The sequence below is a fragment of the Talpa occidentalis genome, unplaced genomic scaffold (genome assembly GCF_014898055.3).
Source record: "Talpa occidentalis isolate TD23 unplaced genomic scaffold, MPIMG_talOcc4v2.1 talOcc4.8, whole genome shotgun sequence".
NCBI lineage: Eukaryota > Metazoa > Chordata > Mammalia > Eulipotyphla > Talpidae > Talpa > Talpa occidentalis.
In genome coordinates this window covers 5,547,413-5,564,333 of record NW_023605194.1, presented here as the reverse complement: position 1 = coordinate 5,564,333, position 16,921 = coordinate 5,547,413, and the positions used below count along the sequence as shown (strand labels likewise).

The 16,921-nt window shown below is 55.9% G+C and overlaps 1 protein-coding gene across 4 annotated transcripts in view; it reads left to right on the top strand.

Annotated features, from left to right (window-relative positions):
* The window catches only part of TACC2 (transforming acidic coiled-coil containing protein 2), a 116,064-nt gene that overhangs the window by 77,468 nt on the left and 21,675 nt on the right, over positions 1-16,921 (top strand). For 3 of the 4 annotated variants that reach the window (XM_054690703.1, XM_054690701.1, XM_037497393.2), the window contains 5 exons: positions 5,712-7,023; positions 10,628-10,688; positions 11,725-11,926; positions 15,621-15,682; positions 16,666-16,781. In XM_054690703.1, coding sequence (XP_054546678.1) covers positions 6,629-7,023; positions 10,628-10,688; positions 11,725-11,926; positions 15,621-15,682; positions 16,666-16,781 — 836 coding nt within the window. In that variant the 5' untranslated portion in view covers positions 5,712-6,628. The remainder of the gene's footprint in view (positions 1-5,711; positions 7,024-10,627; positions 10,689-11,724; positions 11,927-15,620; positions 15,683-16,665; positions 16,782-16,921) is intronic. The other variant, XM_054690702.1, reaches the window with a different exon arrangement.

Genomic DNA, 16,921 nt, shown 5'->3' with positions numbered 1-16,921 from the left:
ACCGTGCCCAGGTTTGCACCCTGAGCTGAGGACAGGGAGTCAAGAACAGGGTCAGGACCTTCAGGTGGGTGTCCACATACCTGTGCTTGAGGCAGCGCAGGTGAGGGGTGGAGCTTGGGTGGGAGGAGAAGGAGCAGGTGGAAGGCCGGGCCTCTATTTGTACTGGACCTGGCCAGGAGCCAGGGTGACTATAAAATAAAATAACACTTTGACCTTCATGTTGGTTTTAAGCACTGCCTTTTTTTTTTTTTTTCCCCCTAAAGATTTATTTTTTTATTTATTTATACAAGCACTGGGTACAGTCAGAAGCGCGGGAGGGTGAGAGAATTCACCAGAGCCAGAGCGGGGAGCAGAGCAGGCAGAAGGACCGAAGTACACTGCTGAGGGGAGCAGTGGGCGGCAGGAGAGGTCTGCGCGCCATGCGGGACCCTCCCCGGTGGCCGGGGAGCAGCCGGGGATCAAACTGGTGCTGCAGAGGCTGCAGGCAGCTTTGCAACCCAGCGCTCAACCGCTGCGCCACTGGGGAGGCCCCATGTTGGTTTTAGAAAGAAATGGGTGGCATTCTTTTTCACCTGCCCTGACTCTAAATAGACCATTGTTTTGGGAAGGGTTGACACTCCCGGGACTGTATGGCTCAGCAGAGATGACCCCTGGGACTGGGAAGAAAGAACGGGCCTGTGTTTAGGGGGAGCAGCTGCCTTTGCTGGGGCGACGCCTGGCCGCCACCAGCCTGGAGGCCCACACGGCACAGCAGTCTAGGTGCTAGGCTCTGAGAAGTAATTACTGGAATTTATTTGGTTTGAAAAAGGTGAAGAAGTCAGGGCTGCTTCCATTTTTCAGAAAGCTTTGTAATCCCACTTTCTTTCTGGTAACAGAGCATCAAAAAAATTCCTTTCCTGTATCATTGTGAAAATTTTGCCCTTTGTTTTTCATGGAAAGTGGCCAAATGACAAATTCATCGTGGCCCCTAGGTCAAATGTAGTTGTGAATAAACTGTCCGTTTTTGTGCGTAGGAGAGTGTTTTCTTTTATGGGCAGCTGCCAGATTCTCCATGTCCCCACCCAAGGTGCCCAGCCCAGCACCCGGGCCCTCTGGACCCTCTGGTCAAGCTTGGGGACCTCGCTGCATTCAGCAGTAAGCTCAGCGAGCCCTGACACTATCCCAGGCTGCTGGCACCCCACATTACACGGCTTAGGGCCTGTTACCCCAGGGAGGACAGGGGGCTAGCGCAGACCCCAGTGCTGGCCTGTTATAGCTGACTTTTGATAACAAGAACAGACAAGGGCACCACTTGGCAGCATTTTCTTTGCCATGGGCACCACTGGAGGCCATGCCTCTCATTCCGTAGTAACTGGGAAGGGGGTGCTCGGGTGGTGACCGGTTAAGGAACTTCGGTCAAAGTCGCCGAGCTGATCAAGCCAAGGTCTCAGCCGCTTTTGTCTGGCCCTGACCTCTGAGCTGGGCCTGGGGCAGCGCGGTCACGCCGGTCCTCTGTCTCCACGCTGTCTTCTTCAGCTCTTTCCCTGAACTGCCCTTTTTGTGCTCACAGTGATGTTGCAGGGGGAACAAGGACGATGAGAACACAGAAGCTGAAAGGCTGGGTTGGGGTCCCCATCACAGCATGTTTACCCATGACCCCAGCGTGTCCCTCTCCCCACCACTTCTGAATGGGGAGCCTTCGTGCTGCTGCGGGGTCCCCAGGCAGGACAGCGAGGATGTGAGGGACGGGGAGCAAGAGTTAACAAAGCAGCACAGAGAGGTGGCATTTGGGGTGCCAGAGGCCCGTCAGGACCCGGCACACGCTCCAGCTTTACTCCTGGGTGACGTCACATTCTGCCTCCCCACAAAGCCCTCCTCCGGCTGCCCCATCCATGGGTTCCGGTGGGAGAACATGTTTTCATAGAGGATGTGTCCGCCTCTGAGGGGTCTCCGTGCTCGATGGCTGACGGCACCCACACAGCGCAGGGCCCTCCTTAGCCATCGGGAGCTGAGTGGCGGGTTGAGAGCACAGACAGGTGAGAGAAGAGCAGGTGCCCAGGAAGCACCGGGCACTGACCCACCAGGCTCGGGGCCTGGGCCCAGCAGGATGTTTAAGAAAATCTGGGTCTGGGGTGGGTGACGCCACCTTCACAAAGACCTCCAGCCCCTGAGGCTGGTCCCGTTGGGGCTGAGGGCCCACCTGGACTTCCTGCCTGCCACATCCACCCACCTCCACCTTGCGGACACAGGTAATCGAAGCTCAGCCAAGCCAACCCACATTCACCCTCCAAATCATTTCTGTGGCCAAATATTAAAACCATCCCCTGGAGATTTTAAGAAGTAGGATAGGATCTGACAGGAGGTGGGTGAGGTAAGCAACCCAGTCCTGATTTCCCTGCTCCTGAAGCCCTCTGTGGCACCTGGGAAAATGGGGGTTCGGAGCCCCACGCCAGGAGGAGTGAGGTGTGTCTTAGATGGGCAAGTTAGGGAAGTGTTGGATTCATCGGGGGCTCGCTCTGTGCTGTCCGCAGAATGCCACATGAGGATGGAGGTGACGCCTCATTTGTATTGTGAGCTAATTAAAACGAAGACCTTTTCCAGAATAAACATGATCGGCTGCCGTTGGTTATTCATTGCACAGAGGGTGGAGGCTGTGCCTCCCCTTACATATTGGTTTAAGGCGGAGGTGCTGGGCGCCTGCCGTGACACCTTTGGGCCTCTGGGCCCTGGGTCCCTGCCCAGGGTGAGCTCATTGAGGGAGGAGGTGGGGGGAGGCACCGACACAGCAGAAGCCTCCAGTTCGACACAGCCTGGCACGGCTAAGTGCTGTAGCCCTCAAGAAGGGGGTGACAGACGTTGGGTGGCATCAGCTGCCCCCTTTTTGGCTTTCTCCCTTTGCTTAAAAAGTCCTCCTCTTTCCAAACCCCTCAGTTTTCTTAGCTTGGGAATGTTACAGCTAGTGCTAGTGTTGTGGGCAGCCTGGAGGTCTTCCCCAGTTCATATGATGAAGCTTAACCCTCGGGTGACTGTGTTTGAAGACACCTTTAAAGAGCAACTAAGATGAAACGGGGTGATGGGGGTGGGGCCCTAATCTGATGGAACTGGTGTTCCCGTGAGAAGAGGAGGAGACTCCAGGATGTGCCCGCGTGGACACATGGTTCTCTGCAAGCCCAGGAGAGAGACCTCCAGAGAGGTCAGCCCTGTGGATGCTGTGGTCTTAGAGCTGCAGAGCTGGGACAGAGCCATGTCTGTCAGTTATCTAAGCCCGGGGTTTGTCTGCTTGTTTGGTAACCCCAGCAACTAACACAGCCAGGAACCTCCTAGTTAAGCTTTGCATTTCGTGGACCCAGGATGCTGAATTTGGCATCAGATTGACTAGAAGCTGGAGCCAGGGTGGCGCTAGTTACTAGGTCTGCACGGCCGTAGTTTGGAGGTTAAGAAACAGTGAGATCGGGTTTCCTGGCCCACGATGATTTAATTAGGAGACGTCAGTTCTAAAGTGGAAAGGCGCGTTGAGCAGGCAGAGAGCTTTTCTTCTGGGGAGACAGTGAGCAGATGGTTAAGCTGAGGATCTGCTGAGGCTGCACCTTTCCAGGGCGCCTGACATTGAGGCCCCAGGTTCCTTCTGGGCGGTGGAGGCCCGGAGCAGCTTGGCAGAGGGGGCTGTGGGCTTGGAAACACCGGGCTGGGCTGAGGCCCCTCTTCCTGCAAGGCCCACTGAGGGCACCTGGGCCTCTGCATCCCTGGTCCTTCCGTGCCCGTCTGCCATGTCTCGGGCAGGGAGACCAGGAACTGTTGATGGAGGAGGGGGTTCATGAGGGAATAGGAAAGCAGTTGATTTTAACAAGAAGGGGGGACACCCCTTCTTTTGAGTTGGGAGGGAAGCAAGAGGGCCTTGGAGACGATGAAGGAATCGTTTCGTGGAGAAAGAGCTACAAGCAAAGCTGAGACCTTCAGGGCAGAGCGCCATCTTCTGGGCCATCTGCTCCCAGTGGGGCTTGGTGGCACTGGGTGCAAAGGGAGAGGAAGGCTCGATAACGACTGGCCAATAGATGCACTTCCAGAAGGGGGTGTCAGTGACAGGGGTGTTTATGGAGCCTGCAAGAGTTGTGGCACATCCAGCACAAGGGCAAACCAGGCCAGCCCCCGAGCTCAGGAGGCCTGGAGTTCCCTGGTATGGGCATCACCTGGTAGCTCTTCGTGGACAGGAATCCTCTGCCCAGGGCTTCAGGCAAAGTTTGGAAAGAGCCACACAAAATACCCACCACCTGCGATTTGCAATGGTGGCATGGGCCTCCCTGAGAGAAACTCCAGGGAGAAGCCAGATTGGGTTTGATTATTTCCCAAACCTTGTTTGGTTTGGGAATTAAGAATGGGGCTGCCAGGCTCAGCAACTAAAAAGACAGGACGCCTGGTTAAACTTGAATCGCAGATAAACGACAAATCACTGGGAATTGGGACATACTCATCCTAAAAAGCAGATTCATTTCTCTGAGATTCACATTTCAGGGAGTGGCCTTTGCATCTGGCGACTGTAGCCGTGGGGTGGGGGTGGGGGGTTAACTCCTGTCCACGTTACCCACTTTGGGAACTGTCCCCAGGGACACACGCATCCTTGTCCCTCGTTCTCCTGCGCGAAGGCCTGCGGGCTGCTCTGGGGCGTTTGGCCTCCTCTGCTAGCAACATGTTTTTGGTTGACTGGCCAGTCTCTGTCCGACATGCTAACTCCCTGGGACAGCTGCGAACCCAGAAATGCGTGCAGGCCACCCCTGGTGCACAGGGGCCCGGAGCGGGTGGGGTCAGGGGTGGTGGATGAGGTTTGGCCAGCTCCTGGAATCTCTGCAGGGGTTGGGAGAGGGAGTGGTTCCTGGGTGGGCAGAGGCCTTGGAGACAGAGAGAAGTTGGGAGGAGGCAGCAAAGTGAGACAAGATGAGAAGGGGAGGGGCAGGCAGGGCTGGAGGGAGGGACTCCAGGCTGCGGCTGGGGGTTGGGGGTGGCAGCTCCCCCTCATTCCTCACAGTGGCCCAGAGCAGGCTTGGTGATGATGTAGCGAATAGGAAGCGCAGGCTTATGATGCTTTACTTGGATTTTCTCCATCTGTGTCCCCTGCCCCTCTCCCTTGCTTTAGCTGCACCGGCCATTCGACATTTCTGTAGCCTCCAGGCCACTTTTTACCCCAGGACCTTTGCTCTTGCTGTTCTCTCTGCTAAGGACGCTTCCACGCAGCTGTCCTCCAGGCTCACCCTTGACTTTGTTTCTGGTCTTGCTGAGATGGCTTCTCCTTGGAGGACCTGGCCCAAATCACCTTATTTTAAAATTGTGACGCTCCCTCCCCTGACTTCCTCAGCCCACCTGATGTTTAGCGCTTGCTCCTGGATCTTCTTCTTCCCTGAGGGACTCACGTCCAGGAGGGCAAGGGTCCTGTCTCTGGTTTCATTGTTGAATCCCCAGCGGCCATAATAGTCCCTGGTCCCCATTGGGCCCCTGGCAAATGGTGTTTGATGACAGGATGACCTGAGCTCTTCCTTAAATGGCCCTTAAGGCTCCCCTTCTCCAGTGGGGGCGACCGAGGGTGAAGCCCGCGCAGGGTCTGGCACTAAGAATGGTGGGAGCAGCGTGCCGGCCAGGGCTGGGCTGGGGTGCCCAGTTTAGAGGGGAACCTTCCAGCATGCAGTGAGCCGAGCTCCAGCGTCCCGTGTCCTTGAGTGACGGCTCTGTCTCCCTCTCCTCAGGATGCGCTCCTGAGCCCGTCCCCGTCCCCGATGGCCCACAGAGCCGCTCCCTGGAAGGAAGCCCTTTCCGGCCCCCCTCGCACTCCTTCTCTGCCGTCTTCGATGAAGACAAGCCCATAGCCAGCAGCGGCACTTACAACTTGGACTTTGACAGCATCGAGCTGGTCGACACCTTTCAGACCTTGGAGCCTCGCCCCTCGGACTCTAAGAGCCAGGAGCGCAAAGCGAGCGCGCGGAGGAAGTCCACGGACTCCGTGCCCATCTCCAAGTCCGCCTTGTCCCGCTCGCTCAGCCTGCAGGCCAGCGACTTTGATGGTGCTTCTTGCTCAGGCCACACGGATGCCGCGGCCCCGGCCCCGGACGCGTACGGCACGGGCTCGAGCAGCGCTTCCAGCACCCTTAAGCGAACTAAAAAACCCAGGCCGCCTTCCTTAAAAAAGAAACAGACCACCAAGAAGCCCCCAGAAACACCCCCTGTGCAGGAGACACACCAGGAGCCAGCCGAGGAGAGCCCCCCTCCCAGCGAGGACGCCCTAGCACCCGAGACAAAAGCAGAGTCAGCTAAAGCGGAAGGTTCTGGACCCGCCTCGTCGGAGGAGGCTGCCCTCGAGCCTGCCACCGTGCCCCAGGCTGCCTGCCCTCCGGACTCAGAAGCTGCGGAAGAGGCCGTCCCCCCGGCCTCTGGAGGTGGCGCCGTGCAGAACTCACCCCCCATTGGGAGGAAAGCGTTGCCTCTGGACACGGCCCCGGAGGCAGTGGAGGTGCCCCCATCCGATAGCGGGGGGCAGGAGGACTCCCCAGCCAAAGGGCTTTCGGTGAGGCTGGAGTTTGACTATTCTGAGGACAAGGGCAGTTGGGACACCCAGCAGGAAAACCCCCCACCTACCAAAAAGCCAGGCAAGAAGCCGGTGGCCAAAATGCCCTTGCGGAGGCCAAAGATGAAAAAAACACCCGAGAAACTGGACAACACTCCTGCCTCCCCCACCGGCTCCCCTGCCGAGCCCAACGACACCCCTATGGCTAAAGGTACCTATACCTTTGATATTGACAAGTGGGACGACCCCAATTTTAACCCCTTTTCTTCCACCTCAAAAATGCAGGAGTCCCCCAAACTGCCCCAACAGTCGTACAGCTTTGACCCGGACGCCTGTGATGAGTCCGTGGAGCCCTTTAAGACACCCTCTAAGACCCCCAGCTCACCTTCCAAATCCCCAGCCTCCTTTGAGATCCCAGCCAGCGCCGCGGACGCCAGCGGAGTGGATGGGGATGGGCTGAGCAAGCCTGCCAAGAAGAAGAAGACGCCCCTAAAGACGTAAGTTCAGGGGTGCAAATGGTAACCCTCACTCCAGGGCCTGGACAGCCTGGGCCACCCTAACCACCCCCCACTTACTGTGACGACATGTCTGGCCAGTCCCACGCAGGCCAGACACCTGCTCTCCTTCTCTGAGGCCCTCATGGGGGCATCTCCCCACCCACATGACCCTTGGGCCTAGAATCCTTGGCCTTTTGCCTAAGTAGGTCACTGGTGTAAAGCTTTTCGTTTAGCTAAAGACCTGACACTCAGCTCCAGGGAAGTGTGGACAAGGCCATAAAAAAGGGCCAGCTTCCCTATTGGCCCCTCACTTTTGCCCCTGATTCGCAAAAGAATTGCCTTTCAGAATGGCCTAGAAGCTAGGAGATAAGCCCTTTAAAATCGTGTCAGATGCATAGCCGTGGTTTCTGCCCATGGACGACACAGCCTCCCAGAAGGCGACCCCAGTGATCGGCAGGTCCAGCCTGGGCCCCTGGCTGCCTGGGCCCCAGTGCCGGAGAAACACCCGCTTGTCCGCACCCTGTTCTCTAGTTATCTCTGCAGACAGGAGCCCACAGGTTCTCTTGGTCCAGCAGAGGTCAGTGGAAGGGAAAAGGAGAGGCTAACCCTACAGCCCCCCGGGGGTCGTCCACAGTCGGGTCTGTGGTCCACAGACGCTTGCGAAGAGACTGTCCTTAAACGCCAGCGTCCACTCCCACCCCCAGCTCTGACTTGTAGGGCTCAGGGCCGCCTCGGGACTTTGCTCCCCAGATGCCTGAAGACTTTGCCCTCACTCTCACGTGACTAAATGTAGTCAGCATTTAACACGCCTTTGGACGCCCGACTTCCTGGGCCTCTCAGCAGAGCCGACGGCTGCCGGGCCCCCTGCCACGACTTGGCGGGAGTGGACTCAGGGCGGCCTGCTTATCTCCCGTTCTGGGGTCCCTGGAGCATTTCACATTGAGAGGTACTGGGGTTCCTGAGGAGAGGTGCTTTAAGCCACCCTGCCGCTGCCTGGGGGCCTGTGGAGGGCCCCAAACTGTGGGCCAGACTAGAATCTATTTAAGGTTTTAAGGTTCAAAGAAAAAATCTGAAACACCCAGAGCGCAAAGATTCCGTTTTGGGGGTGAAAGTTAACTTGTAGCCACTCCCCACACCCTCCCCACAGAGGCCTGTGCAGCCCTTTCTCTCATTAGAGCTCGTGGAGGACAGGAGGAGGAGGTCTCCCCTCCAGCGCTGCTGGCTTGGACCCCTAAAGGCTCTTTGAGCGCCAGCACTCCATGGGGTGATGGAACCAAGAGAGGAAGGTGCCAGCCGTTGGGCTGTTGCCCTGACCACCCCTGTGGACGGCTGCTGTATCCTAACCCACAATAACCAGATGCCTGCAGATGTATCTATTTTGTCAGTTCCTTCTGTCTGTCTCTCTTTTTCTTTGTCTTCTTGTCTTAGGATGGTTGAAGATGTGATGTCTGTGTGTTCTCTGTTGTAAGTAAATTTAATGGGCTCTGCCTCTCACGCTCCATGTGCTTTATCCTGCCCTTTTGTTTGGTTTTCGCCTTCTTTTCATTTCCTCTCCACGGCTGCTACTCACATTTTCTGTGGCGGGCTGGGAAAGACAGGCGTGGGGCTTCCCAGGAGCCGAGGCTTCTCCTGTTTCTAGCCATTAGCATACGTGCAACCGCTTGGCTGGGAGAATGTGGCCGTGAACTCTGCCTGCCGGCCCGGAATGGAACACCCCCCCTTCCGTATTGGGTGTCTTCGTCCCAAACCACCTTTTTTTTTTAAGCGCTCACTCCATTCTTGCATTTTAAATTGGACTCCTGGGCAGTAGCTTTCAGCAGTGCTGTGGCTTTGCATGAAACACCCCCCCCGTCTGTCCACCCGTGGTGTCTGCGTGGCTTGTCCTTGCAAATGTGCGTAGCAGACCTATGCGGGCTGCCCCTAAGGGAATCTCTTGGGAGACCCCTGAAATGCAGGGTCACCCCAAAGTGGAGCTCAGGATCAGACTGGGTACTGGCCTGTCAGCTGTGGGTGGAAGTAGGGGGCCACTTTTGTGCCTTGCCCCCCAGGAGGAGGGACCTCATGGGCAGCTCCCAGGGGTCCTCATGGGTGGCCCTTTCTCTGCCCCTGCTTCTTACAGGGAAACTGACCTGGTCGCAGGCACCCGCAGACCCGGGTGAGGGCTGACTCTCTCAGGCTCACTTCTGCCCCAGGGATGTCTTCAATTATTTTAGACTCATGAACAAAGCTAAAAATACACATTTATATATTAATATGCATGAATAAATGTATGCTGCAAGCTGTGATCGCACGGTTCAGATGGCAAATGCCATCGACGCTGTAAATAACCACTTAGGGTATTTCCACGACCGATGCCATTGTTGGGGTGCTTTGTGTGAGAAAACATGAGGAAGGAGCTTGAGGGCCAGATTGGCCTATGTCTAGAGCAGGGAGGTAGTGGGATCTAAGGTAAGGGGCTCCCCCAGACCCTTCTTTTGGGGGGCAGAGCCATCCCACAGAGGATCCCGACCCAAGCAGGGGCCAGGTGGCAGGTAGGGTGAGCCCTGACCGCCCAGCCAGCTGAATGGAACCACCTGTACTACAAGCCCCTTCTGACCTGCCGGGGGTCTGGCCTGACATCCTTCCTGCCCTCCCAGCCCCACCATTATTTGTGTGAAAGATAAAGGGATAAAAGGGTCGTGAATCCCATCTGTTTGGTTCCAGAACAAGGCAGCACAGAGGTTTCTTTCTCTCCGGCTATGGAAACGCCCTGAGCGGGAGTCCATCTCTGCTGTTTCCATACTGGACGGATGACGCCACTACCTTCTTCCAGAAGCTTCCCCTGAAGGGGCGTCCACTGAGTCACCGAGTCTATTGATTCTTGTATTCAATTCCACCCTGCCCTTCAGGATCCAGTTGTCTTATTTTTTGAAACATTCATTAGTCACTGTTTTCAGCAATGGTCTTTGAGAGGTGAAAAGTGTTAACTGTGGTCAGGAGAAGAGAAAAAAACACCCTCTTCCCTGAAAAGTTCTGAGACGCTGCCCACGTGTGCTTGCACACTGGATCCACACTTAAAGACGGTCGCCGTGGCAAACTCCGCGCCATGGGCTGCGTTCTACCCTAGTTTCAGAACCGTCCCCGGCCCTGCCTTTGGTCAGAATCCCACCGAGATGTTCAGAGGGCTGGACCCCTGAGGGGGAGGAAGCTACCAGAACTTTCCTTCCCGTTCTGCTGGGTTCCTCCATCGTTAACTTCTGTGTCACTGTATCCTGTTCATGGGGGTCGAGAACCTCACTCCCTCCTTCGCCTTAGCTGGTTCAGACGTTCCTGGGTGAATCCCGATACGTGATTGTGCACGCCAAAACATTTCCTTTTAAAACAGGGACATCTGGCTAAACAGCCTCATTCTCTGGGTCAGCTCTCCAAAATGGCATCTCCTCCCGCCACCGAAGCTCTCCCTGGGGACGCCATAGCGCCAGGCTGGGCTGTCTGCACATGTCCTCAGGTTGTGGGGTGGTGAAGGGTGCAGGCCCTCAGCAGGGGCTGTGGCTGCCATCTGCTCTATGCTTCTGGAATGTTCTGTACCTGTTTGTTGTGTTTACACTCTCCGTTTTGTTTCCAGTGACACATTTAGGGTGAAAAAGTCGCCAAAACGGTCTCCTCTGTCTGATCCGCCTTCTCAGGTATGATGCTCCCGTGGGATTTATTACTTCATCGCCCACCGGGGTTGGGTGGTTTTATTCCCCACTCCTTGAGGGACTTTCCTTTCTGCTCACCATGGACAGCCCCCTCTCCTGCCTCCCACATGAGGGGATCCCTCCATGTGTGCGAGACACTTCGCTCTGGGGAAGATCAGGGTGTATCCAGATAAAACGATGCAGTAGGAACCAGGCTGGTCCCCTCTGCCCAGCCATCCTGCTGAGGATGTTCACGAATGTCAAGTTGAGGGAGAGTTGAGATAAGTGGCTATAAAGCAGAAAGAGCTGACCGTCGAGAGCGCTGGAGGCTGTAACCCACGTCGGGGTGGGGAGATGAAGGAAGTCCCTTCCCTGAGGAGGAGCGTCCTGGGCTCTCCTGTGTGTCCTTGTCTCCCTCTTACTGCTTCCTCGACCAAATATATGCCGTGTGTCCAGCCTCTGCGAACCACGGAAGGTGGTTCCCCAGTGTGGGTGCCAGGTCGTAAAGCAGGCGCGCCTCCCACCTCCCATCTGAGCCAGCGAAGCCCCAGCCAGCCCTAGTGGGTGCTGCAGAGAAGGCGCCATCGGCCGGGGAGGGGGCCTGGGGCTCCAGTCTCTGCCCTGCTCCGCCGCACACCCTCTGTGCCAATGGAGACGAGCCCCTGTCTCCCCCTCCAGCGGCAGGTGTGAGGCTTGTCTGGATGTTCACAGGTGACCCCGAAGCACGGCGTGGGCTTAACAAGCAGCCGCAGCCATGAGAGTACCAGTGGCCAAAATGTCCTTGTTTTTTTTCAAAAGTAAACAAGACGTAAGATTCTGGTTGTTTTTAAACCCATGGTCACTGCCTGGGGAAAAAAAAAACAACACAGCAGCAAAGGACATTCGTGCAGGCAAAGAATAGGTTTTCTTGGGGCCCTGGTGAACAGAGTCTGGGGTTTGGGCAGGGAGCTGCCCTGGCGAGAGGGGCCCGGGCTCGTGGGGGGCAGTGCAGTTTCAGACATGGACTGGTTGAAAAAAGAGACGGCTTCCCTTTTCCTTGCAGGACCCCACGCCAGCGGCAACCCCGGAAGCGCCGCCGGTGATCTCGGCCGTGGTGCACGCCACCGACGAGGAGAAGCTGGCCGTCACCAGCCAGAAGTGGGCGTGCATGACGGTGGACCTGGAGGCCGACAAGCAGGACTACCCGCAGCCCTCGGACCTGTCCACCTTCGTGAACGAGACCAAGTTCAGTTCCCCCTCGGAGGGTAAGCAACCCCATGCCCGGCCAGACCCCCACCCTGCCTTGCCACCACTGCCCCTAGGGAGCCCAGGGCCGGGGAAGAAGCGACCGAGCCAGCCAACTGTGCTGTGGTGCCATCCCCCAGAGCACCCCCTGAGGCTGCTGGGCCTGAAACCGGTTGTCTTTGACCAGCTGAGAGCAGCCGTGTAGATGCGTCACTGGGCACGCTCTTCCTGGGCTGTCTGTGACTCGTGTCCCCCACGATTTTAAAGAACAGCTCCAAGGGTGGATCATTCAAGCCCAGCACTTGGAGGAGGGCACCGCGCCGGATCTCTTGGTGCCGCCCCCCATCATCAGCCCTAAGACTGGTTCCCAGGGTGGCCACACTGCGTGCCAGCCCAAGGATCACCCCAGCTTGCTCACAGGAGGACCAGCCCCCGCACGTTGCTTTCCTTGAGTATCTTCATCCTCTGGGTGTCTGTTCTTAGCTCTCCACCTGACCTGTGGCTTAAGCAGCCCAGCAAGGCTCGGCTAACTAAGATATTTAAAAGTGTTACTTTTTACACTAACCCTGATTTCTCCGAAGCTGTGCATTTTCATCCGCCTGTCTTTTCTCTCATTCAGAAAGCTGATGAGCATGACTAGAGCCTTTCCTGGGGGGATGAGCCCCATGCCTGACCCTTTGGTGCTCTGACGCCCCCTCCTGGCCCTTCCCTTTGGCCCGTCTCCAGCCGTGACCCAGAACCGGGCCATCGGTCCAGCACTCTGGACTGGGACAGTTCTGTTTCCCTTTCCAACATGTTGATTTCTGGCAACTAAACACAATTGAGTGGCAATCTGGATGAGGACGGTCACGCGTGGAGACCTCATGTCCACTTCTTTGCTTCGAATCGGGGACCATAAGGTCCATGAGAGGAGCTTCCGCCCCGACCGGGAGGGCAGTGAAGTAACTGAGGTCCAGATCGTCTCATCGTCCACTTGGGATGCGTCCTCTGTGGGGGCTTCCATGGTCAGGCCTCTCGGGGGTGTACTTGGTGCCCATGAGGTTTCTGAGTGGTCAGTAGGATCCAGTTCATGCTCTGCGGGAGTCCAGATGATTGTCCACGGTTGGAAGATGAAAAGATGATCCACATGGTGGAAGCGTGGGCTGTGCGTCCCCCACAAGGGAGCCCTTGGTGGGCTCTCGGGTCAGCCCTGTGGCTGGGGCCTTTAGGAGACACAGTGACCTTCTCACTCCATCCTGACCCCGGAGTCACGGGACTTGGCTTCAACCTTTCTTCCGCCCACCTTTTTGCCTCTGTGCACACATCTGGAACTGGAGCCCCACTGGATGCATCACCTAACCTGGGACTTGGCTGGCGCTGCCCCTGGGGTACAGACATTCAGAGGGTGTTGGACAGTCCCCTGTCTCCTTCCGGAAGGCTCTTCTTTCCTCACCACTTAGGTTAAAAGTTACACATATGCTAGCAACGAGCAGTGATGGACCTGGTCGCAACCTCTTACCTTTACGTGAGGTGGGGCTTTTACCTTACGTCGTCGTCCATTTCCTCTTGCAGAGCACAGGCATCTGAACTCCCTTCTAGATCAGTCAGGAGGTGTGGAGAGGACAGTGGGTTGGCTCCCCGTCCTGGGAATCATGATCTGGTTTCAGCTACCTCCTCCTGGCTTCTCCCAGGGCTCCTTCTGGTACCCCAGAAAACTAGCATCTGGTCCCCCAAAAACTAGCAACCAGAATCAGATGAGTGTGGCTGTCCAGCCCTCTCCCTGCGGTGCCCCATATAAAGTTATCACCAACAACAGAGCAACCCTGGGCCCTTCAGCTTGACTGTACCTTCTCTGTCGAGTGGCCACCTCTCTTAGAAGTGGGGACAGTGCCACTTCCTGGCCTGCCAACTGCAGGGGGTGTGGTGTAAAGAATGGGGCTCCCCCCTCCAAGCCATCCCGTTGAGCTTAGGATTTAGGCAGTTGAGTGAGATTTTTGAAAACCAAGTTCACGCAGATGTTTCCTCAAAGTACTGGTGATCACCTAGATGATAAGCAGAGGCCTTTGTTTTTCTGCACATCTGTCCGGGCCATTTTGTAAATTATAAATGAGACCCCGAGTGACTCTGATGGGAAGTTGCAGGTCAAATTCAGCAGGGTCAGCTCCCTGGCATTGAAGCACCTGCGTGGAGCTGATGCAGATGCTTCTCTGGAAGGCCCCAGACCTCCTCACTGTTGCACTGTCCATGCTGCCTTTTGTGGGGGCACTGGGGCAGCTGGAAGAAGGCGGATAAGTGAGCTCATTGACCTCAGACTCACCCAGATTCATCTGCCAGGAAACCAGCTAAGGTTCCATGTGAGGGATTTTGCTAGGGTGAGGTGGTAACCAAAGCCGGGCACTTAATCAAGGCCCCAGGGTCTCCCAGAAACTGGACAGTGCTCCTTAGCTTATTTGGTGCATCCGTGATGGAGTATGCTTTGGGGTTAAGTAGGGACTTGGCAATAATAATGATTCTTTGGAGAAGGAGGCAGCTGATTCATTGTTACTGCCTCACATACAGTCTTTGTAGGACAATAAAATAATAGATCTGATAGAGATATATCTGGAAAAGGCCCTAGAAATCAGTGTGTCCATTACTGGCCCTCTCCTACTTCTCATTTTTAAGGTGCGAGGAAATTAAGTTTTTATAAACAATTGCTTCTGTGTCTTAAGTTGGGACAGGCCCACATGACAGCTGCAGACCCACTGGACTCCGGTCCCACATGGGCAGCATGTGCTCTAGTCTCTGTCCTTCTGGAGTGATGCGTGAGTTGGGCCTGAACTGTCCAGACACCCAAGATCTTTCTAGTTATTCATACATATTCATACTTTTATTCATGCCATCAGGCTGTGCCCGCTAGAGGGATATGTCTGCTTCACCAGGAGGAGCAGAGACTGCTGGAAGTTGCCCGCCTGGGTCAGGCTAGAGTTGATCCAGCCACCACCACACATGCCCTGCAGACTTTGAGACAGTCTTCCAGGAAGGATCTCATTCTACAGTTCGCTTAAAGAAGATTTCCTAAATTTCCTAAGGGTTGTCTTCAACAGTATGTAGAAACAGAAGGGCTTTAAATCAGAACTGCTATTTATTTTTATGTCAACAAAAATTTTGAAAGAGGCCCTTTCTCCACCCAGTCGGACTTTAGTAGTCTTGGTATCTGGAAATGACTTGGACTGGCCTGTCCTGTCAGCACTGTTGGAATTTTAGGAAAGGGTCCAGGTGACCCACGAAGCTCCTCTGACCAGCGCAGGCGCAGTAGCTGGGCTTCCCTTGCTTCTGAGTAGAGCTGGAGCTGAATTCTCAAAGGGGCTACCATGGCCCAGCACCAAGGTTTCATTGGGACGTGGGGAGATATGCTTGTGTCGCACAGCAGACTGCCAGAGAAAACTAACCCCAGGTTACGCTCCAACCTGAAAACTGGGCACAGAAGGCCCCAAGCCGTCCCCCGTCAAACCTGTGCGTGGCCTGACATTTCACTCCTTGACCTCACGTGCTCCCAGACAGCAGAAGCCCCTCGGCAGCCAGAGGTTGACCGGTTGTCTGAAAATAGCTGCATGGCACCTCCTCAATTCCCAGCACCTTCTAGTTGGTGCACATTCTCACAAGGCTTAGAGCCTTGTCCCAGGCCCCACCCTGCCCAGCCCAAACCTTTTCGTCTTTGTCTCTGGCTGACCTTTCCTTTTATTTCTTCTGCAGAGTTGGATTACAGAAACTCCTATGAAATTGAATATATGGAGAAAATCGGCTCCTCCTTACCTGTAAGTCTTTTGCCTGGGGCCTGTAGGACACTTGCTTTCCCTCCCTGTCCTTTGTTCTGGAAACAGGCGCTGTCCTCCTGCGGTGTGCAGTGCTCCTGGGAGCTCAGGCCTGAATCCGGAGTTCCCCGTGCCTGCAGCATTCTGGATGGGCACTGAGAGGAACCGGGAGGGAGAGGGTTTGCACTCAGTCCACTTTGGTGGCATTTTCTGGGAGAAGATGCTAGATGCATTTTGGCTTCCTGCAGACCTCATTCCCTAGATTGATAAAGAAGTCAGAGTTTTCTGTGAAAAAGGTGGGAAGAACTAATTTGGTTGATTTTCAGGTGAACCATAATCTGTGTTCCTCAAATCAGTTGCTTTAGTAACTGAGGCTGTCTCTTCAGGCAGTGAGCTTCCCCGCCCCTTTACATTTTGAGTGGTCAAGACGGGCAGCTGTCTCCCTGGCTTCATATCCGCTGCCACCGGGCATTTGGTTCCTCTGTGCTGTGCCGCTGCCCAGTGATGCCCCTGAGGCGCGGAGTGCCCGAAGGCCTTGCCAGAACATCAGATGGCGCTGAACTTGGGCTCTTACCTTTATCTTTCTTTTCATTGGTGGTGGCTGCTGCATTGCTGCTTCAACCACTGTTTGCTGGATGTTAGCAACCCCCAATGACTGTGCCCTTCATACCGCCGAGCCACGGTGCTCAGCCTCCCCATTTGACTGGGCAACACCCGAACTTGACCTTGCCTGACCCTCTTCATCCTCAGCAACCCGGATAGATGAGCGGCACACAGCTCACCAGTGCCCATAAGCATCCTTCTCCAAGACCTCCTCCTGCTGTTCCTCCCCAGCCCACTCCACTTTCTCCTCTTCTGGGTGGCTCGCGAGAAGGGCCCGCTTGTCCCTGATAAGCTGTTGGCCCCTGCAGAATGCTCTGGTTTCCCCTCGGTGGCAGGTTCAGGCCAGCCGTGGCCAAGCTGACGTGTGACTTTGATCCCTGCAGCAGGACGATGACGCCCCGAAGAAGCAGGCCTTGTACCTTATGTTTGACACTTCTCAGGAGAGCCCGGTCAAGTCTCCCCCTGTGCGGATGTCCGAGTCCCCGACGCCATGTTCAGGGTACGGCTTCCGTAATGGGAGGGTTTCAGAGCGGGTCAGCTGTCCCCCCGGGCCCTGGCCCGCTGTCCTGACCCCAGTCCAAGCACATGCCCAGGCAGCCCGAGCAGTGGACACACATCCAGGGCTCTGGTATCCACGGC